Below are 17148 nucleotides of genomic sequence, written 5' to 3' on the forward strand. Positions count from 1 at the left end.
CAACGTAGTGTAACGTTACACAGACATAACAAGGCTGCTGAATGAGAGAGGCATCCGCCGATACGTTACACAGAAACACACCGTGTTAATAACAAGCCGACCACCTCATGGTACCGCCAGCTGTGAGCTGTGAACTGTTTTTAAAGTCACGCACCTTGGCGGAGGTCTGCGCTCTCCGAGTGTCATTCTATATATATAATTCCTACTCACTGTATATACAGATATCTTTACATGTACATACTGAACATAATCATCCAGTCCATGTATATACATTCACTATTTATTTCTTTGCACTATTTGCATCATCTACAACTCACAGAACACTTGACTTCTACATAGACATTTTATTTCTCATTTTATTGCTGGTCATTGTTGATCTTTATATATATATTTATATACAAAACTATTTTATCACTACCTGTGTACACAACAGTCCTGTCTCTTCCTCATCTTTATCTGTCCAGCTTTGTTGTCCTTGTCACAAGCTTTTATTTTTTCTATTTCTGTGTAAGTACACTGAGAGAAATGCATAAAACCGGAGTCATATTCCTTGTATGTATGTATGTACTTGGCAACTAAAGCTGATTCTGATTCAATGTGTAAATGTTGTACATACATGTAACCACCAGGGGTCAGTGTAACATCTTGATGCACTTATCATGTCAGTTACAGCTCACTTCAACATCTGACCAGCAGGCGTCACCAAATGTTCATTTATAATCAACCAATCTAATTGATATCATTAATATAAATATATATAGACTGATTTTACACATATTCATTGTTCTTCAACAGAAAAAAAGATGATTTTTCTTAATTTTCTGCACTGATGTTTCATATTCTGTTGATTTTTCTATGAACCTGACTAGTATGCACCACTGCTCTGTTCAAAAACACCTGTAATTTTTCCTTTACGCCAACAGAGGTCACTCTCTGACAACTAATAGATTGCAAGGTTGTACTGCGTCACATCAATGCAGAAGAACTGTTTTACAAAACCATGTGTTGCTTGTGTCGAACAAAAACATGTATATTAAGACATTGTGCATTACCAGAGTGAGAAACCGATCTAGATTGAAGCATTTACTTTAACAAAAACGGTGACTTACAGAGCGCAGATGGGGCAGGAACCTCTCTATGTCATTCATGTCTATGCCGTCATCTTCCTCAAACTTGTTTTTGTTCATCCTGAAAGAGAGGAAATAACCATCAGGGATGATAGGCAGACAAATGAGCTCAATTAGTGACAGAAGACGATCCTAATGACAAAACTGAGATGACCAAAACAATACTGAGACAGAGCAGGGCAGCGCCAGCTCAACCAAACTACTGTTGATGAAGACCTAAGACTCAAAGCCTAAGATCTTACCCTTCTCGGTCAATGTGTGGCAGGTGCTTTGGCGTTCCTCTGAAGTGTTTCCTGTGGAAATGGCTGAAGTCCAGCTTCTCTGGCTGCACGTCCCAACCTGCACCTCTACAACCAAGAGACAAAGGGACACATTAAAGGTTAGAGACAGCCTGCATCCATGTATACGCATAAGGAAAGAGCAGAAAGGTGTTCAAGAGTACAATACATCTTCTACATTTTACATACAGGGAGAAAAGAAATAAGTTAACCTGGGGTGAAAATTCTTAAAGGTCCCATATTGTGAACGTGAGATTTGCATGTCTTTTATATTATAAAGCAGGTTTAAGTGATATATAAATACTGTTAAACTATCAAAACGCTCAATATAGGGAGAAACACACAGCCCGTATTCAGAAATTGTGTGTTTGAAACAAGCCGTGATGTCACAAATATACAATACTTAGATCATTATGTGGTTTTAAATGTAAATATTCTAAATGTGTCCCAGTTAATTTCCTGTTGCAGTGTATGTAAGCTGACAGGAAGTAAACATGGACCCAAACTGTTATTTTTCTATAATATCGAATAGTCACGACTAAAGAAGCAACAATCACATTTAAAGTGGGAAAAAAGACGCCATACTCCGTTTAGCTACTCCAAATCAGAGTAAAATGGTTATTTTTGGTTTGTTTACTATTTAGTCTGGTTCATTTTCACAGTGCACAAATTAAAGCGGACCAAATAAAACTAAATTATTCGCTGTGTACGTCGCCTTGAGAGCTGCCACTTCTATGCAGGGAATTGCAGACTGAAGTTTTTTCACTTGACACTGACGCTGATCTCCTGCGCACACAAACTCCTTCTCCTTTTGTGGATTTTATTTATCGTATTCTGTTATGTTCTCTTCAGCCCCGATGTCAAGTCCTCTCATTCATGTTAATCTGTCGTTTGCCCCCAGTCCATCTCAACAAATACCGGCGCAATCAAGCCCGTAATCTCCAGGCGTTTTGGTACACTTCCTGCAATTGGGTCAGATTATGTTCTCACTGCAATCGAACCGGTTGTTTTGGTTCACACTGTAGTACGATTACTGCGTTCACAACTAACCACACCAGAGCTCCATTAAAATGGACTAAATGTTATGTAAATGTTGAAATCGCCCCTTAGTCGTTATTTACTAAGAGTTTAACAGTCAAAAACTCAGCTAATCTGCTTCATCAGGACTGTGTAGGTGGAGTTTGATCAGTGGCCTGGCTACATGATCAAAAAGCTCCACACTTGCCATCACAATTTGGTTTAAAATATTAGTAAATCCTGATTGGCACTTGGAAGTACGTGACTGGTTGGAGTCGCACACATGCAAATACAGAAATCTCTCGTGCAATAACCAAAACTGTTTCAGTTCAAAAAAGGATATGTTCATGTTGGACCCCATCATTCAATGTTAGAAGCTGATTGAGGAAATCGGTTTTCATGATCGTTAACTCAACAATGACTCTGGTCCTTGTCTTGCTGATGTCTAAAATAGAAAATGTATGATAGTTATATTACCTCTTGACATACATCTTTGCAGGTAATGAAATGTGTGAGCGGCGCAAGACAGCTTATCTAACATGGAATTTGTTCATTGGCTTTCAATTACATCAAACACATAGCAGGTCAGGTCTGGCTCTTTCCGTTAATGGTTGGTCAGAACCAGGTTGTTTGGACCTCACTTTTCTCCAGCTTGATATATATAATATACAGTATTGGTATAAAATGCGATGTTGGATCTAATCTGCTTTAGTTCAGACACTCAGTTAAGATCATGTGTTTGAAGATGGTTTTAAATGCCAGAAATAGACTTGCAGGAGCAGAAGTTGAGTCACAGTACAAGAGACTGTGAGGTGGCTGCACTTTAATAAAAGACTCCATCAATCACTGACCACAAGATGCTACAATAGACTTGTGTCACCACTAGGTGAGGCTGGCTGACAACACTCTCACTTTATTCACTACATTAAAAACTGCATAGAACATTTTCTACAAAAATTAAATAATATGAGAAGCACGAGTGTTTTGATAAACAGAACTGGAGAATTTGAATTCAGCAAATTTCAAAGCTTGAAAATATACATCAGTGCTACTGTTCATTATGGTATTTTAACAACAGGCATTGTTATTGTAATTATATGTATTATTTGTTCCTAAAAAAGATTACATTACATCCATTTGGCTGACATCTTTATCCAAAGAGAGTCAATATTTCACCAAATCTGTGCACACATTGGGAGCAATTAGCGGTCAAACCACCAACCCTACAATGACTGACTGGCCGACCTACCAACCGAGCTAAAACTGAATCTACAAACCACATTTTCTATTTTGAGACTCTAGGCCACAGCAAAACTTTCAATGGTAAAGCTGTTGCTTTCACACATCTTTAACTAGAAAGGCTGAAATGCCTCCTAATTAAAGTGTGAGGTTTTGATCAATATTCAATCTGTACTACACTTCATCTCTTGTCTGCGTGGAGGGAGAGCTGCTTACATCATCCAGTGCTCCTTCACTGTGTGCTCAGACATGCCAACGTGGCCGGATCTTAGGTAGCTGAAGCTGCCGTGCAGCCGTTACCACGGCAACCAGCCCTCCCTCCAGTTAACTGATTTATGTCATTTCTCATTTCCTTCTCCCCCCCCCCCTCCCCCCCCTCCTCTACAGCAAGTTTCAGGTCCAGCTCTTGTTTTAGTCACACAGACGCTGAAAAGCATTTTCACACATTGATTACAAGCTTTGATGCTGAATGTTTTTACAGAGGAAGCAGTTGAGCCTCAGGTGGTTCTGTGTGATATAAATGTGGCTGTTGGCAAAAACACTGAAACTAAATACTTTTCTTCATCAGCACAGACTCCACAGTTCAGTAGTGTAACAGCTTAGTTAGTTTGGGATGAAGTGACAGAGCTGACTGAGCTTTTTCAATATGATGTCCCCTTATTGCATTTCATGGGAATATGTATTATTTTAAACTAGGGCTGTCAAAGTTAACGCGATAATAACGCGTTAACGCACATTTGATTTAACGCCACTAATTTGTTTAAAGCATTAACGCAACTTGCGTTGTAGCAAGTTAGAGTGAAGATACTGGCATCATATGAAACAAGAAAACCTAAGGAATCCAGTGGTACCAACCAATGTCATACTAGCTTGTCGCAAAGGAGGCTAAATAATGCTTCAAACTTTCGCAAAATTTTGGCAAGGTTACACTGTCATGGCCATTTTCCATTGACCTCTGACCTCCAGATATGTGAATGAAAATGGGTTCTATGGGTACCCACGAGTCTCCCCCTTTACAGACATGCCCACTTTATGATAATCACATGCAGTTTGGGGCAAGTCATAGTCAAGTCAGCACACTGACACACTGACAGCTGTTGTTGCCTGTTGGGCTGCAATTTGCCATGTTATGATTTGAGCATATTTTTTATGCTAAATGCAGTACCTGTGAGGGTTTCTGAACCATATTTGTCATTGTTTTGTGTCGTTAATTGATTTCCAATAATAAATATATACATATATTTGCATAAAGCAGCATATTTGCCCACTCCCATGTTGATCAGAGTATTAGATACTTGACAAATCTCCCTTTAAAAGGTACATTTTGAACAGATAAAAAATGTGTGATTAATCCGTGGTTAATCGCGATTAACTATAGATAATCATGCGATTAAATATTTTAATGGATTGACAGCCCTAGTTTATACACACGATAAATGCCAGCAGTGATCCGGGTCTTGAAGACAAAAACTGGGAAATACTGTCCGAGGCTAACCAGCAGAAAACTACTGTAACTGAGATTTAGCAAACAGCAGACCTCAAATTAACAAATAGAGCTGTAGATAAGACAAGCAAAGTCAGGTTTGAGAGGAAGCCAAAGACCGTGAGAAGACGGTTACAAAGTGTGAGAGCAAAAGAGGCAAACGCTAACTGTGTGTGTCTAAATCAGTCATATGACCCTCCAGAAACTATGACTGGAATTCAGACCCAGTAGACTGTACAACATATTAGGTTTGCGAGGCACCTACCCACGTGAGTCCATTGTGTTGGCAGCCCATATGTCTGTCCCCAGGATGTCAAGGGAGCCGCCGTCTCTGTTCCCGTTCTAGACGGAAAAAATACACAAGGAAAATATGTTCAGTGTGACTACAAAACACTTCTTACCAAACCATCACATACGAAAAGATGCACCACTGGAACTACTCTTCTTTGGCTGAGTGTCCACATAGCATTTTTTTTCTGAACGCCAGCGTCAATCGTTCCCAATAAGGAGAGAATGTTTGCGGCCACCTAAAGGAAAAGCGCTGCACCAAGTGTCTTTTTTTCTGAGCGCACCGCATTTCGTGCGGCCGCTTCGAACGCTTCTAGTCGAAAGTCTCTGAACTTTTCAGAAAAGCTCCGGTGACATCACTGTAGAAAATGGAGGAGAAGCATGTTTTGTTCTTGTCTGTCTATTCTGAGCTTTATGTGTCAGACAGACACTGTCAGCTGGGCGGACACTGAATGTTGCTGGTGATTGTTGTGCTTTTATTGCCATGCGCGTTGTCAGAAGCTCATCCATACAAAGTATGAGGGCGATCACCCTTCAGTTGGTGCTCATGGTGAAAAAAACAATGTCAAACAAATAGATAGTAGCCCAGATAGATAATAAAAAGCAAGGAGGCGGTGCTAGTCTATCACACAACAGAGGTTAGATTGGCGATATGTTGTTTTGTCAAGATTCATGTCAAGATATTATTGTAATAGAAACATTTATAAAAAAAATTAAAAAAAATAAAAAAAAGCGCTGGAAGCGGTTTTTTTTTTTAATAAAAAGCTTGGTTGAAGCATTCCCTAGTGCCATGCCAGTGCTTTCCTGAAAAAAAACAACGCTATATGGACACAAGATCTGCCACAATTAATTGATTAGTTGTCAACATTTTTGATAATCAGTTCGAGTAATTTAAGAAAAAAAAAAGTCAAAATTCTCTGATTCCAGCTTCTTTAATGTGAATATTTTCTGGTTTCTTTACTCCTCCATGACAGTTAACTGAATATCTTTGACTTGTGGAAAAAACAAGACATTTGAGGACATCATCTTGAGCTTTGAGAAAACACTGATCAACATTTTTCACCATTTTCTAACATTTTCTAGACCAAACACCTAATCGATTAATCAAGAAGATAACTGATAGATTAATCAACAATGAAAATAATCGTTATTTTCAGCCCTAATGGACACATGCCCTTAAAGAGCAGGTTCCTTTTTTATTAATAATAAGTATGAATTCAAAAGGTTCTAAAGTCAATGCAAGTATTATTTTTTGTCTTTTAGTACTGCACTTCCAGACAGTTGGGAGATTTAAAAGAGAATAGGAGCAGCAGAGGCAGCGATATCCTGACATTCAGTCCCTAGTATCAGGCTTCAAAAGCGTTGGATCCTACACGCACAATGCACCTCATTAGCGTCTGTCTTTAGACCGTCTTTGCCTGGTAAATTCCCACGTCTGTCAAACTCCACACGCCCCAGTTTGTAACACTGTTTTTTTTTTGTCAGAAATGTAATGTTAAACTGGTTTCACAGGCTGCGTAGTGCTCCTTAGTAAACTCATCTTCATGTGCTAAATCAGTGGAGTGCCCCTTAAACATTTAACGATGACGCAGATTTGATTTGTGGTGATATGTTCAGACTTAGAGACTCCCGAGGGAACAACACAATGACCATTGACAACAGTAACCAATGTATTTGTCCCTCAGAGTCTCCCGAGATGTTACCTTTCATTTCTTTCAGAGGTGATCATTTAGGAGGGAATGTGGCAGCAGCAGGAGACATATGAGACAGCAGACATGTGTATATCTGTACCTTGGCAGGGCCTGTGAACTGGTTGTTTCTGCCTCTGCTGCCGGAGCGCGAGCCAGACCCTGGTCTAGACCCTGAACTGGGCCTGGAGCCTGTACTGCCGTTGCTGCTGTGTTCCCACTCGTCCTGCAGAGGTGAGAGAGGGGAGGAAAGAAAAGGACTAAGTGTTATGTTTTATTCAAAACACAGAACACTGAGGAAACCACAGCTACAACAAAATAAGTCTGCAACAGTTTTATCTTTGAGAAAAACTGGATTAAAGCCCATGGCAGCTGGGTCCATAATGTGTTAGCTGATTTAAATAATGTTACATTTATCAACCCAAATGTTGGTAACGGACACCGGCCTCTCTGTTGGTGTGTTTAATGTCTTGTGTGTCATTTTTGTCTGGATCACAGAGGGCCAGCCTTACAAACGCAAAAGTCTGTCACTGAGTGAGTGACTGACTGAGTGATGAAGTTACAGGATTGGTCGGCCGACTGTTGGATTTCCTCATTGGTCGTTGCTCTTTCAAAATGAAAAAGCGGAGAACAGTTCTGTGTTTACGTTTTCATGGGAGCGTGTCAGCGGTTCAATGTAACATTACATAATGCTGTTGTTGTGCATGTACTATTGTTTATGTTCATTTAAGTAACGTCATGTTGTGCTTCCTATTGTGTTACTGTACATTCACATCAAGCACAAAGCAAATTTTCGCCTCGCTTTCCTCCAGAAATAAATCACTGCTGCTGCTTTGTACAGGTTGTGGAAGTCCCAGATATGTCAGAAAACCAAACGCTGTCGTGTTTGGATTCATAACGTCACCCGGCGGCAAACTGTATTCACACACAGCGCCATTGAACTGACTATCTAGCAAGCCACACGTCGCTACTGCGGTATGAACCCAAAATAAACAGACTGTGCGGTGATTTAATTGCAATAAACGGATCAAAATGATGCCGAAATAACGACATTATGATGTTGATTTGTAAAAAGACCGAATTCACGCTTTGTAGGGTCTGTCAGCAACACAACAAGCAAACAACTTTTAAAATGCCTGTTTTCTAAATGGAGTTCTGATCGATCAGTGCCAGGCCATCTAGGAATAAATACTGCAGCAACAACATCAGTGATGACAGCGGGAATATCTCAACGCTGATAAACTTTCGCGAAGTATGTTTATATATGTATGTATACAAATTCACTTACTGACCATCTACGGTCCAGCCATATACTCAGTTTTGACCGAGTCTTGTTAAACATCACTTCATTGGTTTCAGAACATCTTGCCAAAGGACTGTAGTTGAAAGTTAGCCAGCTGGCTGACATTGGCACATTCACAGAAAAGTTGATTAATGTGCTATGTCCTTATAAATAAAAGAAATGAAATGAGCTGGTTTTAGGTTAACAGTTTAATGGTTGGTGTGCCTTTTTGTCACTGGAGGCCAGTGTGCCATTTCTCCTGCTTTTACACTTGTTTTTTTGTGCATATTAGGAGTGTAGCAACAACCTGTATTGTATTCTATTGCTTAACAAAACTATTCAGAGCACAGAGAACAGTGCAGGACTGAAACAGTGCAGCACTTTGGTTGTTGAGCTGAGAGGTTTGTTTCTGTTATTGCGGAATTGTTTCTGATTGTTGTTGGTTGTTTTTGAGTTTCTTTATATTCTGACATACCACATCAAAACTCTTAGTTTCACTGCCAAGTCTTGGACATTATACTTTTCAGAAGCTGAATGTAAAAATGTGTTGACAGTAACTTGATGTATTGATATAAATACTGACATTTCATTTCTCTTTACCTCCCTCATATTTTGGATCGCTCTGCTCTCTTTGAACCTCTCACCCATGCTGCTTCACCACTCACTTCCTGGTGAATCATACCAACGAATCTCTGGGGAGCAATAATACTCTACATCGCTGCAGAGTGTACTGCAGAGCAGCTCACACACACACACACACACACACACACACACACACACATACAGTGATATTTAGCAGACTAACTGATAATTCATTTAGAATTATTTAATTACTGGCTCAAGCCTCACAGTATCCCGTGTTAGTCATTAAGAGCATACTTTGTCTGCAGAAACCACCGTCTCTTCTAATCATACACTTTAGCAGCTGACTGAGAGGGAAAGACTAACCCGAACGTACAGAACCAAGAGCAGAGCAAACCTACACTTTAATCAAAGTGATGCTCCAGTGACCAGAGGGTCTGGATGAGCACAGAAGAGGACAGCAACAACATGGAAGTAGCAGTAGAATCAGAGCTGTAGTGGAGGGTTTAACACATGTAAATGCTGTTTACTCATCTCTACTATTCTAAAATACTGTTAATGCATATTTTGCACCCGTTTACCACGTAAACGGGTGCAAAATATGATTTTTTTAAATTCATTTTTTTACAAATATGAATTTTAATTCCTGTTTAAGTTTTGACCTATTTGTTGCTTCATTAAAAATGATTGTTATGGTTTTAACAAGTACCTGTTAATTTTGAAGATTGTTTTTACCAAGTTGCTGGTGTAACCAGTGTGGCTAGCTAGTCGCCCAAAGTCTCATTTGATCGCATGAATTTTTGCTAACTAATCCCCGTGTGCAGGATGAGTCATCAAACATTTGAAACTGTTTACATCGAGAGAAAAGACAGGGATTTGATGTAAATATACTCAGATTTTTTGACATATATTTGGCATATAACCAAAGGTAAAAAAAAAAAAAAACTAACACAGGGACAAAGGATTAATTCATGGGAACTTTAAGTTTTTCTTTGTTTTTTGTCATTTGTGTTATTTTAACAGGTCCAGTTTATCTAGGTTGTTGCTGATTTAACGTAGCTTGATAGTACAAATTCCATTTCCAATTACCACACCATTACAACATTATGTTGTTAATTGGCAATAGTATTAATTACACTATGAAAGGTTAAGTCCTGTTTTGTGCGCTGTTTGTAAAATAGAGCCTTCAGAAGTAAAGGAAGGGATGAGGAGACAGAGGCAAGGACAAAGTTCCCATACCAGTGTGGAGATATAATCTCTCCACCTAGTCCTGGGTCTTCCCTGTGTCCTCCTCCCAAGCTGGTCGTGCCTGGAACACCTCCCTAGGAAGGCGCCCAGGGGGGGGGGGGGGGGGGGGCATTCTTACTAGATGCCCGAACCACCTCAGCTGGCTCCTTTCAATGCAAAGGAGCAGCGGCTCTACTCCGAGTCCCTCACGGATGACTGAGCGTTTCACCCTATCTCTAAGGGAGACGCCAGCCACCCTCTTGAAGAAAACCCATTTCGGCCGCTTGTAGCCGCAATCTAGTTCTTTCAGTCATGACCCGATGATTCTGAAAACCTTTGAGGCGAGAAATAGGTATTAACGTAACATAATATTGATTCATATTTGATCAGCGCTGTCTAGTTTGACCGTTTGGTCGGAGTTCGCGAGTGATCGACAGTCGGCTCTCATAGACAGCAGATGGATAACAGACATCAGATCAGCTCTTACTGTTTGTTTTCCTCCGGTCTGTGAAATCTTGCAAATGCCGTTAGGAGCACCGGAGGACACCAGAGGAACATGATTTTTTTCAGGTTACCTGTTTTATGTACTACTGTCACGATATAGCGACCGTTTTATAAAAATAACTTTTTTGAATCATATTTGCTCCAATCTCACCTACTGATGCTTTAAACCAGAGTCAACATTTTTAATCTAGAAAAAAAATAATAAAATGATGAATGTGATGCAGCTTTAATTTAAACGCATTAAATCCCCATTAGTCACTTGTTATTGTCCAAAACACTCATCTATTACAATAAAGAACATATAGAATGTATTGGAGATTACTTTTGAGATGGACACTGATAGGTCCATCTTTCTATTCATTACGGTGATGGACGGTAGCGTACAGGTGAGCCAACCTTTTTATGTCTCTACAGCGCTTGAGTAGAATCATGACTACACTATGCGTAACTAGACTGTGAATGATTATTCAGTGCATTAATTAAGGTCATTTCTGAAGCTGTGAAATAAGCAGAATAAGAACACACACACTTACCGGCTTGGTTGAGCCTCTCCCCCGTGAAGACGTCCAGCTGCCATCTTTCTTGTTGTTACAGTCATCCGTCCACTGGTGGAGAGAAAAGGGGGCATTTGTCTACGTTTACATATACATTATAATAATAGGGGTAGCTGCTGATGCAGGCTGGACCCCGCCTGTGTGTTTTGAAAGATACAAACCACTATAAATAACCACTGCTGCTAACGGCAACTAATGAGAGAATATCATCCATTCGTGTAATAAGGCTCTGACCTGTGGCACCTTGCCGCCGTTGTCCAAGTCCAAGTCTCCATCGGCCTTGTCTCCCAGAAGCCCCTGCACCTGGTACTCCAGCACATAGCTGTCAATGAAGCGCTCCAGCTCTTCTATCTCCTGTGAGCGCGTGCTCCCGGCCTCAGACGATGCAGACGCCACTGAAGAGTTCTCCATGACAACCAGCGCTGTGACGGGTGGATGGGGAGGAGGGGGAGGGAGGGAGGGAGGAAAGTGACCTGTGGAGGGAGGAAGGAAAAGATACAGAGAGAGTGAGCTGAAAATTCAAAATGACTAAGAGCTTCCATGTTAGAGCGTTCATCTCCTGTGTGATTGGAAGGCCGGCCTGTGTTTACAATAAGACCTCCAACATCAGAACATCTGCTGAGTACAGCGCCAGTAGAGCTGAAACAATTAAGTGATTAATCAATTTCTTGATTAACAAAAATGTATTTGCAACTGGGGCTGCAAGATGAGGAAAATATATGAATGTTGAATATCGCGATAACAATACTACTTGCGATAAATAAACAGATATTAAAGTGTACTTAGTTCTGTCTTTCTGCTGCTTTCAGTATTCTGCTAAAAAAAATATATATATATATATATATGAAAATAATAAAAACACCGACAAGAAAAGAATGATAGTTAACAGGGACGCACCGATACCGGATCGGATGTCAGGCCGATACTGACTCAAATAGTTGGATCGGGTATCGGTGACAATGTGGCTGATCTATGCAATTCAGTTCTATGTTTATATACATTAAATGCTGGAATTTTAATTCCTGTTTAAGTTTTGACCAATTTGTTTCTGCATTAAAAATGATTGTTAAGGTTTTAACAAGTTCCTGTTCATTTAAAAAAATGACCAAGTTACTGGTGTACCATTTTTTTTAATAATAAATACAAATTCTGTAAATGTACATACTGTATATGTATTTATTTGTCACATTTTGTTTTACAAAGTTAAGAAAGCAGTATTTAAGTCTGGCCTGATGTTGCCTTTCACATAAAAGAAAGATCCCAGTCACTCCCCCACACAGTGAGGCATACACAGCTTCTTGATAATAAACACTGGTATCGGACCGGTGCTCTGTATCGGCCGATACCCAAAGCCCAGGTATCGGTATCGGGACCGAAAAAGTCAGATTGGTGCCTCCCTAATAGTTACATTTTAAAAAGCAGTTTTCTACCTCAAAAAATCCTTCAGTGCAATATTGCAGTATTTTGCAATGTGTTTATTTCACAAGTTGACATTGCGATGAATATAAAAAAAACAAACAATATATTGTGCAGCCCTATCGGCAACTATTTTGATAATGGATTAATCGTATTCATTTTTTATAATATTTTATTATATTTCTATTTTAATATATTTTATATTTATATGATTTTATACTTTTGTTTATCATATATGACAGTAAACTGAAGGTCTGTGGGTTTTGGCTGAATAAACACAATTTGAACACATCTCCCTGGGCTGTGGGAAATTATGATGATTTTATGACATTTTATAGAAAAAATAGGAATAATTGTTAGTTGCAGCTAGGTCTGTCAACGTTAACGCGACAACATGTTAACGCTATAATAACGTGTTAACGCAAATTCGTTTTAACGCCACTAATTTCTTGAACGCATTAATGCAATCGATCTTTTGGAGGTTGTAGTGGGTTCAGTCTTCAGACCCACGAGTCTCCCCTTTACAGACATGCCCACTTTATGATAATCACATGCAGTTTGGGGCAAGTCATAGTCAAGTCAACACACTGACACACTGACAGCTGTTGGTGTCTGTTGGGCTGCAGTTTGTCATGTTATGATTTGAGCATATTGTTTTATGCTAAATGCAGTACCTGTGAGGGTTTCTGGACAATGTTGTCATTGTTTTGTGTTGTTAATTGATTTCCAATAATAAATATATACAGACATTTGCATAAAGCAGCATATTTGCCCACTCCCATGATGATAATAGTGTTAAATACTTGACAAATCTCTATTTAAGGTACATTTTGAACAGATACAAAATATGTGATTATTTGAGATTAATCACGATTAATCATGGACAATCACACCATTAACTGTGATTAAATAGTTTAATCAATTGACAGCCCTAGTTGTAACCCTAAGTACCAGCAATAACAATAGGCATTTCTCTCACCTCAACTTTCCCAACACTCAAAGGAACACATCCTCACTGCTGTCAACAAACATTCACATATGCACTGCTCGCTTCCCAAGTGTCCAACAGCAAGACTGTCGGGGTGTGGGGCTGCTGCAGCCTGCCCAGCAGGTTGTGCTTTCACTCAGATCACATCAAATCCATCCTCCGATTCATCTCTGCTAATTTCTCTGTCCGAACTCCCTCTGGTGTCACCATTCATACACCTCTCCATGTCCACTTCCCTCTTTGTTTTTCCACCTCTTCCCCTGCCGTCTCTCTGTTGTGTTTTGTGTGATCACCTGACCCAGTGGCCAACGGGGAAGCAGCTTCCCGCCTGGCTGTCTATTGCTACTAAGCTCCTTTACATCATGGCTTGATCACCAGCCATGCAAAGAGGATTTATGGCCCTGGAGCACGCAGAATGGTATCTGCTGAGCCCTGGGGACTCACTGGGGGAGCCCTGTGTGCATGTTGTAGCCAACAAGTCAGCCACACAAAGTTTAAACCCCTTGTTTTGGTTTTCAGCTACAGGGCTACCTAATGCCGTGGTAATGAGGAGTGCTATATCCTAAAGACTTCCTACATCACGTCTGAGCTCACTGACTGCTGCACTGTGTAGTATCTTATCAAACAACAACACAACTAAGTAAAAAATGAAGATCACACCAACTATTACAACAGAACAACAAGACAAATAACTTGATATTGCTTTTTGAGTACCATAAATACTATAAACCATGTTTACAACTACTGAGTTGTTATTACAAAGAGGATCAGACCTCAGGGTCAACTACAGGACAGCACCCCTGTTGAGCAAGAGACTGGTTCGGGTTCCATTCCCTTGCTCAAGGACAGGGAGTCTCCCTACTCTTTATGTACATTTAGGACTAATGCTTTAATCTCTGCATACTGTGCGGCAGGGTCAACATGTCTCTAATCTGACCAACTTTAGTGTTAGTAGTATAACCCATACATGTCAACAGTATAATCCATCCGTACATTGATACCGGGGATTTGATTAGCCTGGTGATTTGCAGCCAGCGGGCTACAGGAGCATCAGCGCTTGGAGTCGGACCAGCTGCCTTGAAGACATTTTTTTACCCTCAGGAAATTACAACAACAAACAGCATAATGTGATATGACCCTCATGGGCTATTGTATGCCATTTGCACATACTGTACATGTATGGGCACACACATGGGTTCATGTACTTGGATTTGCACTACTTACATCTTCCTACTGTTTTTATAAAGACAGAGCTAGGGGTGGGAATCACCAGAGGCTCCACGATACGATATCGCGATACTTGAGTCACAATATGAATTAGTTACAATATACTATTTGACGTTTCGTCGAGGGAGTACCATGACAGAGTCAAAAAAGACAAATGTTGAACTCGCGCATGATCGTGGAATACGACGTGCCATGATTGGTCGTGGTCATACGTGTAGTCTTGCCAGTCACCCGACCAAGACACTGCAAGAGTTTATGGCGCTGTGATCGTTAGATCTGACATGGTGACCATCGTCAAAGACAAAAATATCATGTAGTCTGATCCCGGCATAAGAGGTTAATAGTTTATACATTCAAAAAATCAATACTTTACGTCCATATATCGATATCTTATTGCCACGCAAAATATCGCGATACTATGATATATAGATTTTTTTCAGCCACCCCTAGTACATGCATTTCCATTACTTACTTATTCCTGCTGTTTTCATAACGACTGTCAGATACTTGTACCCAAATCTAAATTGCATTTCCATTTTCATGATGATTTGAGAGCATAAGAAAAACTTCAAACTGAACTACTGGCCCAGTTTTTGTGTCCTATTCCTGCTACATCATGTGCTGCCCTAAAACCAGACCATCTATGTCGCAACACCAACATCTCAAAAAAGACAGCTCTCACCCAGTCATTCAGGTCATGCCACTCTCCAGTTCATCTAGCCTACCAGATTATCAGACTGAACCTGCATTTCACTACAATCATTCATTTATTTGACTCGCTGCAGTAGCTGCAGTTATTGGTGAAGTTAGGCCTATATTGTGTTTTTTTATATTTTGACCACCCCAGTTTAGATATGTGAGGTTGTAGGAGCATTGATAAGAGACCAGGTTTGATGCATACTGGTCGACTCGTGGTTGCAGCTCAGTCAGATGTCCTACTCTTGTCCTTGACATGTAGTATAGAATTACTGCCTAAGGGGAAGCTGCTGCCAACAAGCTATTGACCCGTCCGTTAATCCAACTCTCATCTCCGTCTTTCTGCCTTGATTTCTTTTTATTTTAACATATGATATTTTTATAGTAGTCCATGTGCTTACTGTGCAGCAGGACCAATAAATCATGAGGCCTGTACATGCATTATAGTCAAGCTGAATAACATCATCATCTATATCCAAAATAAACACTGGTTCTGTTGTCTTTATCATAGACCTGACTCAAAGTCCTTTCTATCCTGCTGCGTTTCATAACACACCACTCCAAATCTGCTTTTAAATAAGTGGTGGTTATATTTGCTTTGCTTCCACGGTGGGTTTATCTTTCAGCTTAGTAACATCAATGTTTTTCAGGTGGAGGAGAACAAGTTTGTCTTCCTGTGTGTTGTTTTAATAGCAGGCTGGTGGCCCCTCTGATCTTTGACTAAACAGAGAAACTGACTCTGCAAGGTCAGGTGCACAAATAGCATCGCAAAGACTCTCACATTTATCAAACACAAGACTGTAAGACAAAGCAATGATATGGGCTCTCACATTACAAGACACTGACGCAAATGATGAGGGAACGCACAATAAAAACTGTTTGCATTTTAAGTCTTTAAGTCTTTCCCTCCGCGCTCAAACAAAAAGAGAATGAGTTAGGGCTGCAACTAACAATTATTTTCATTATCGATTCATCTCTTGATTATTGTGCACCAATTTTACACATCAACGCCTCTTTACAGGTCTTTGGGGGGCACTACAGCATGTTGTATGAAGCCTGTTAAAGGGACTATGTATTGTACTATATATTGTGCCACCTGCTTGGCAGTAATGTTAGCTGACCAGACGAAGGTCTCTCCATGAATCAATGCTGATCCTAGTGTTGGCTTTTCCTGCCTCAGCCTCCCGACCGCGGCCGGAGGGAACGGGGGAGACACCGGAGTTTTGGTCGGAGACGATAACGTTTCTCTCTGCGGAGTCCCGTCACTTCACAAGACACGGGAAACCTCTGTTGGTCTGGAAGAGCTGCAGCAGTTATTTCTGCACAAACGTCCACTGTACATTCACTAGATATTCTCAGAGCTAAACTAACTCTTCTGCAGTGTGGAGTGTGCGCGCATGCACGTGAGGTGGAGCGAGCTGAGCGAGTGAGAACGAGCGCGGTGTGTGAGTGAAGGCAGGCAGGCAGAGAAGCAGAGTACAGCAGAGACTCCGGTCCTGGAGACCAAAGCTACGGTCTCCCCCGTGTCCTCCGACCGCGGCCAACACTGTTT

The 17148-nt window shown here is 40.5% G+C and overlaps 1 protein-coding gene across 10 annotated transcripts in view; it reads right to left on the reverse strand.

Moving 5' to 3' along the window:
- ctif (CBP80/20-dependent translation initiation factor) overlaps positions 1-17148 on the reverse strand; it is an 84026-nt gene that overhangs the window by 50765 nt on the left and 16113 nt on the right. For all 10 annotated transcript variants that reach the window (XM_074617303.1, XM_074617302.1, XM_074617301.1 and 7 more), the window contains exons 2-7: positions 11504-11742; positions 11249-11320; positions 7224-7346; positions 5410-5486; positions 1370-1474; positions 1110-1188 (exon numbers count right to left, since the gene is read on the reverse strand). In XM_074617303.1, coding sequence (XP_074473404.1) covers positions 1110-1188; positions 1370-1474; positions 5410-5486; positions 7224-7346; positions 11249-11320; positions 11504-11680 — 633 coding nt within the window. In that variant the 5' untranslated portion in view covers positions 11681-11742. The remainder of the gene's footprint in view (positions 1-1109; positions 1189-1369; positions 1475-5409; positions 5487-7223; positions 7347-11248; positions 11321-11503; positions 11743-17148) is intronic.

This window comes from Sebastes fasciatus, chromosome 19 (genome assembly GCF_043250625.1).
Source record: "Sebastes fasciatus isolate fSebFas1 chromosome 19, fSebFas1.pri, whole genome shotgun sequence".
NCBI classification, from domain to species: Eukaryota; Metazoa; Chordata; class Actinopteri; order Perciformes; family Sebastidae; genus Sebastes; species Sebastes fasciatus.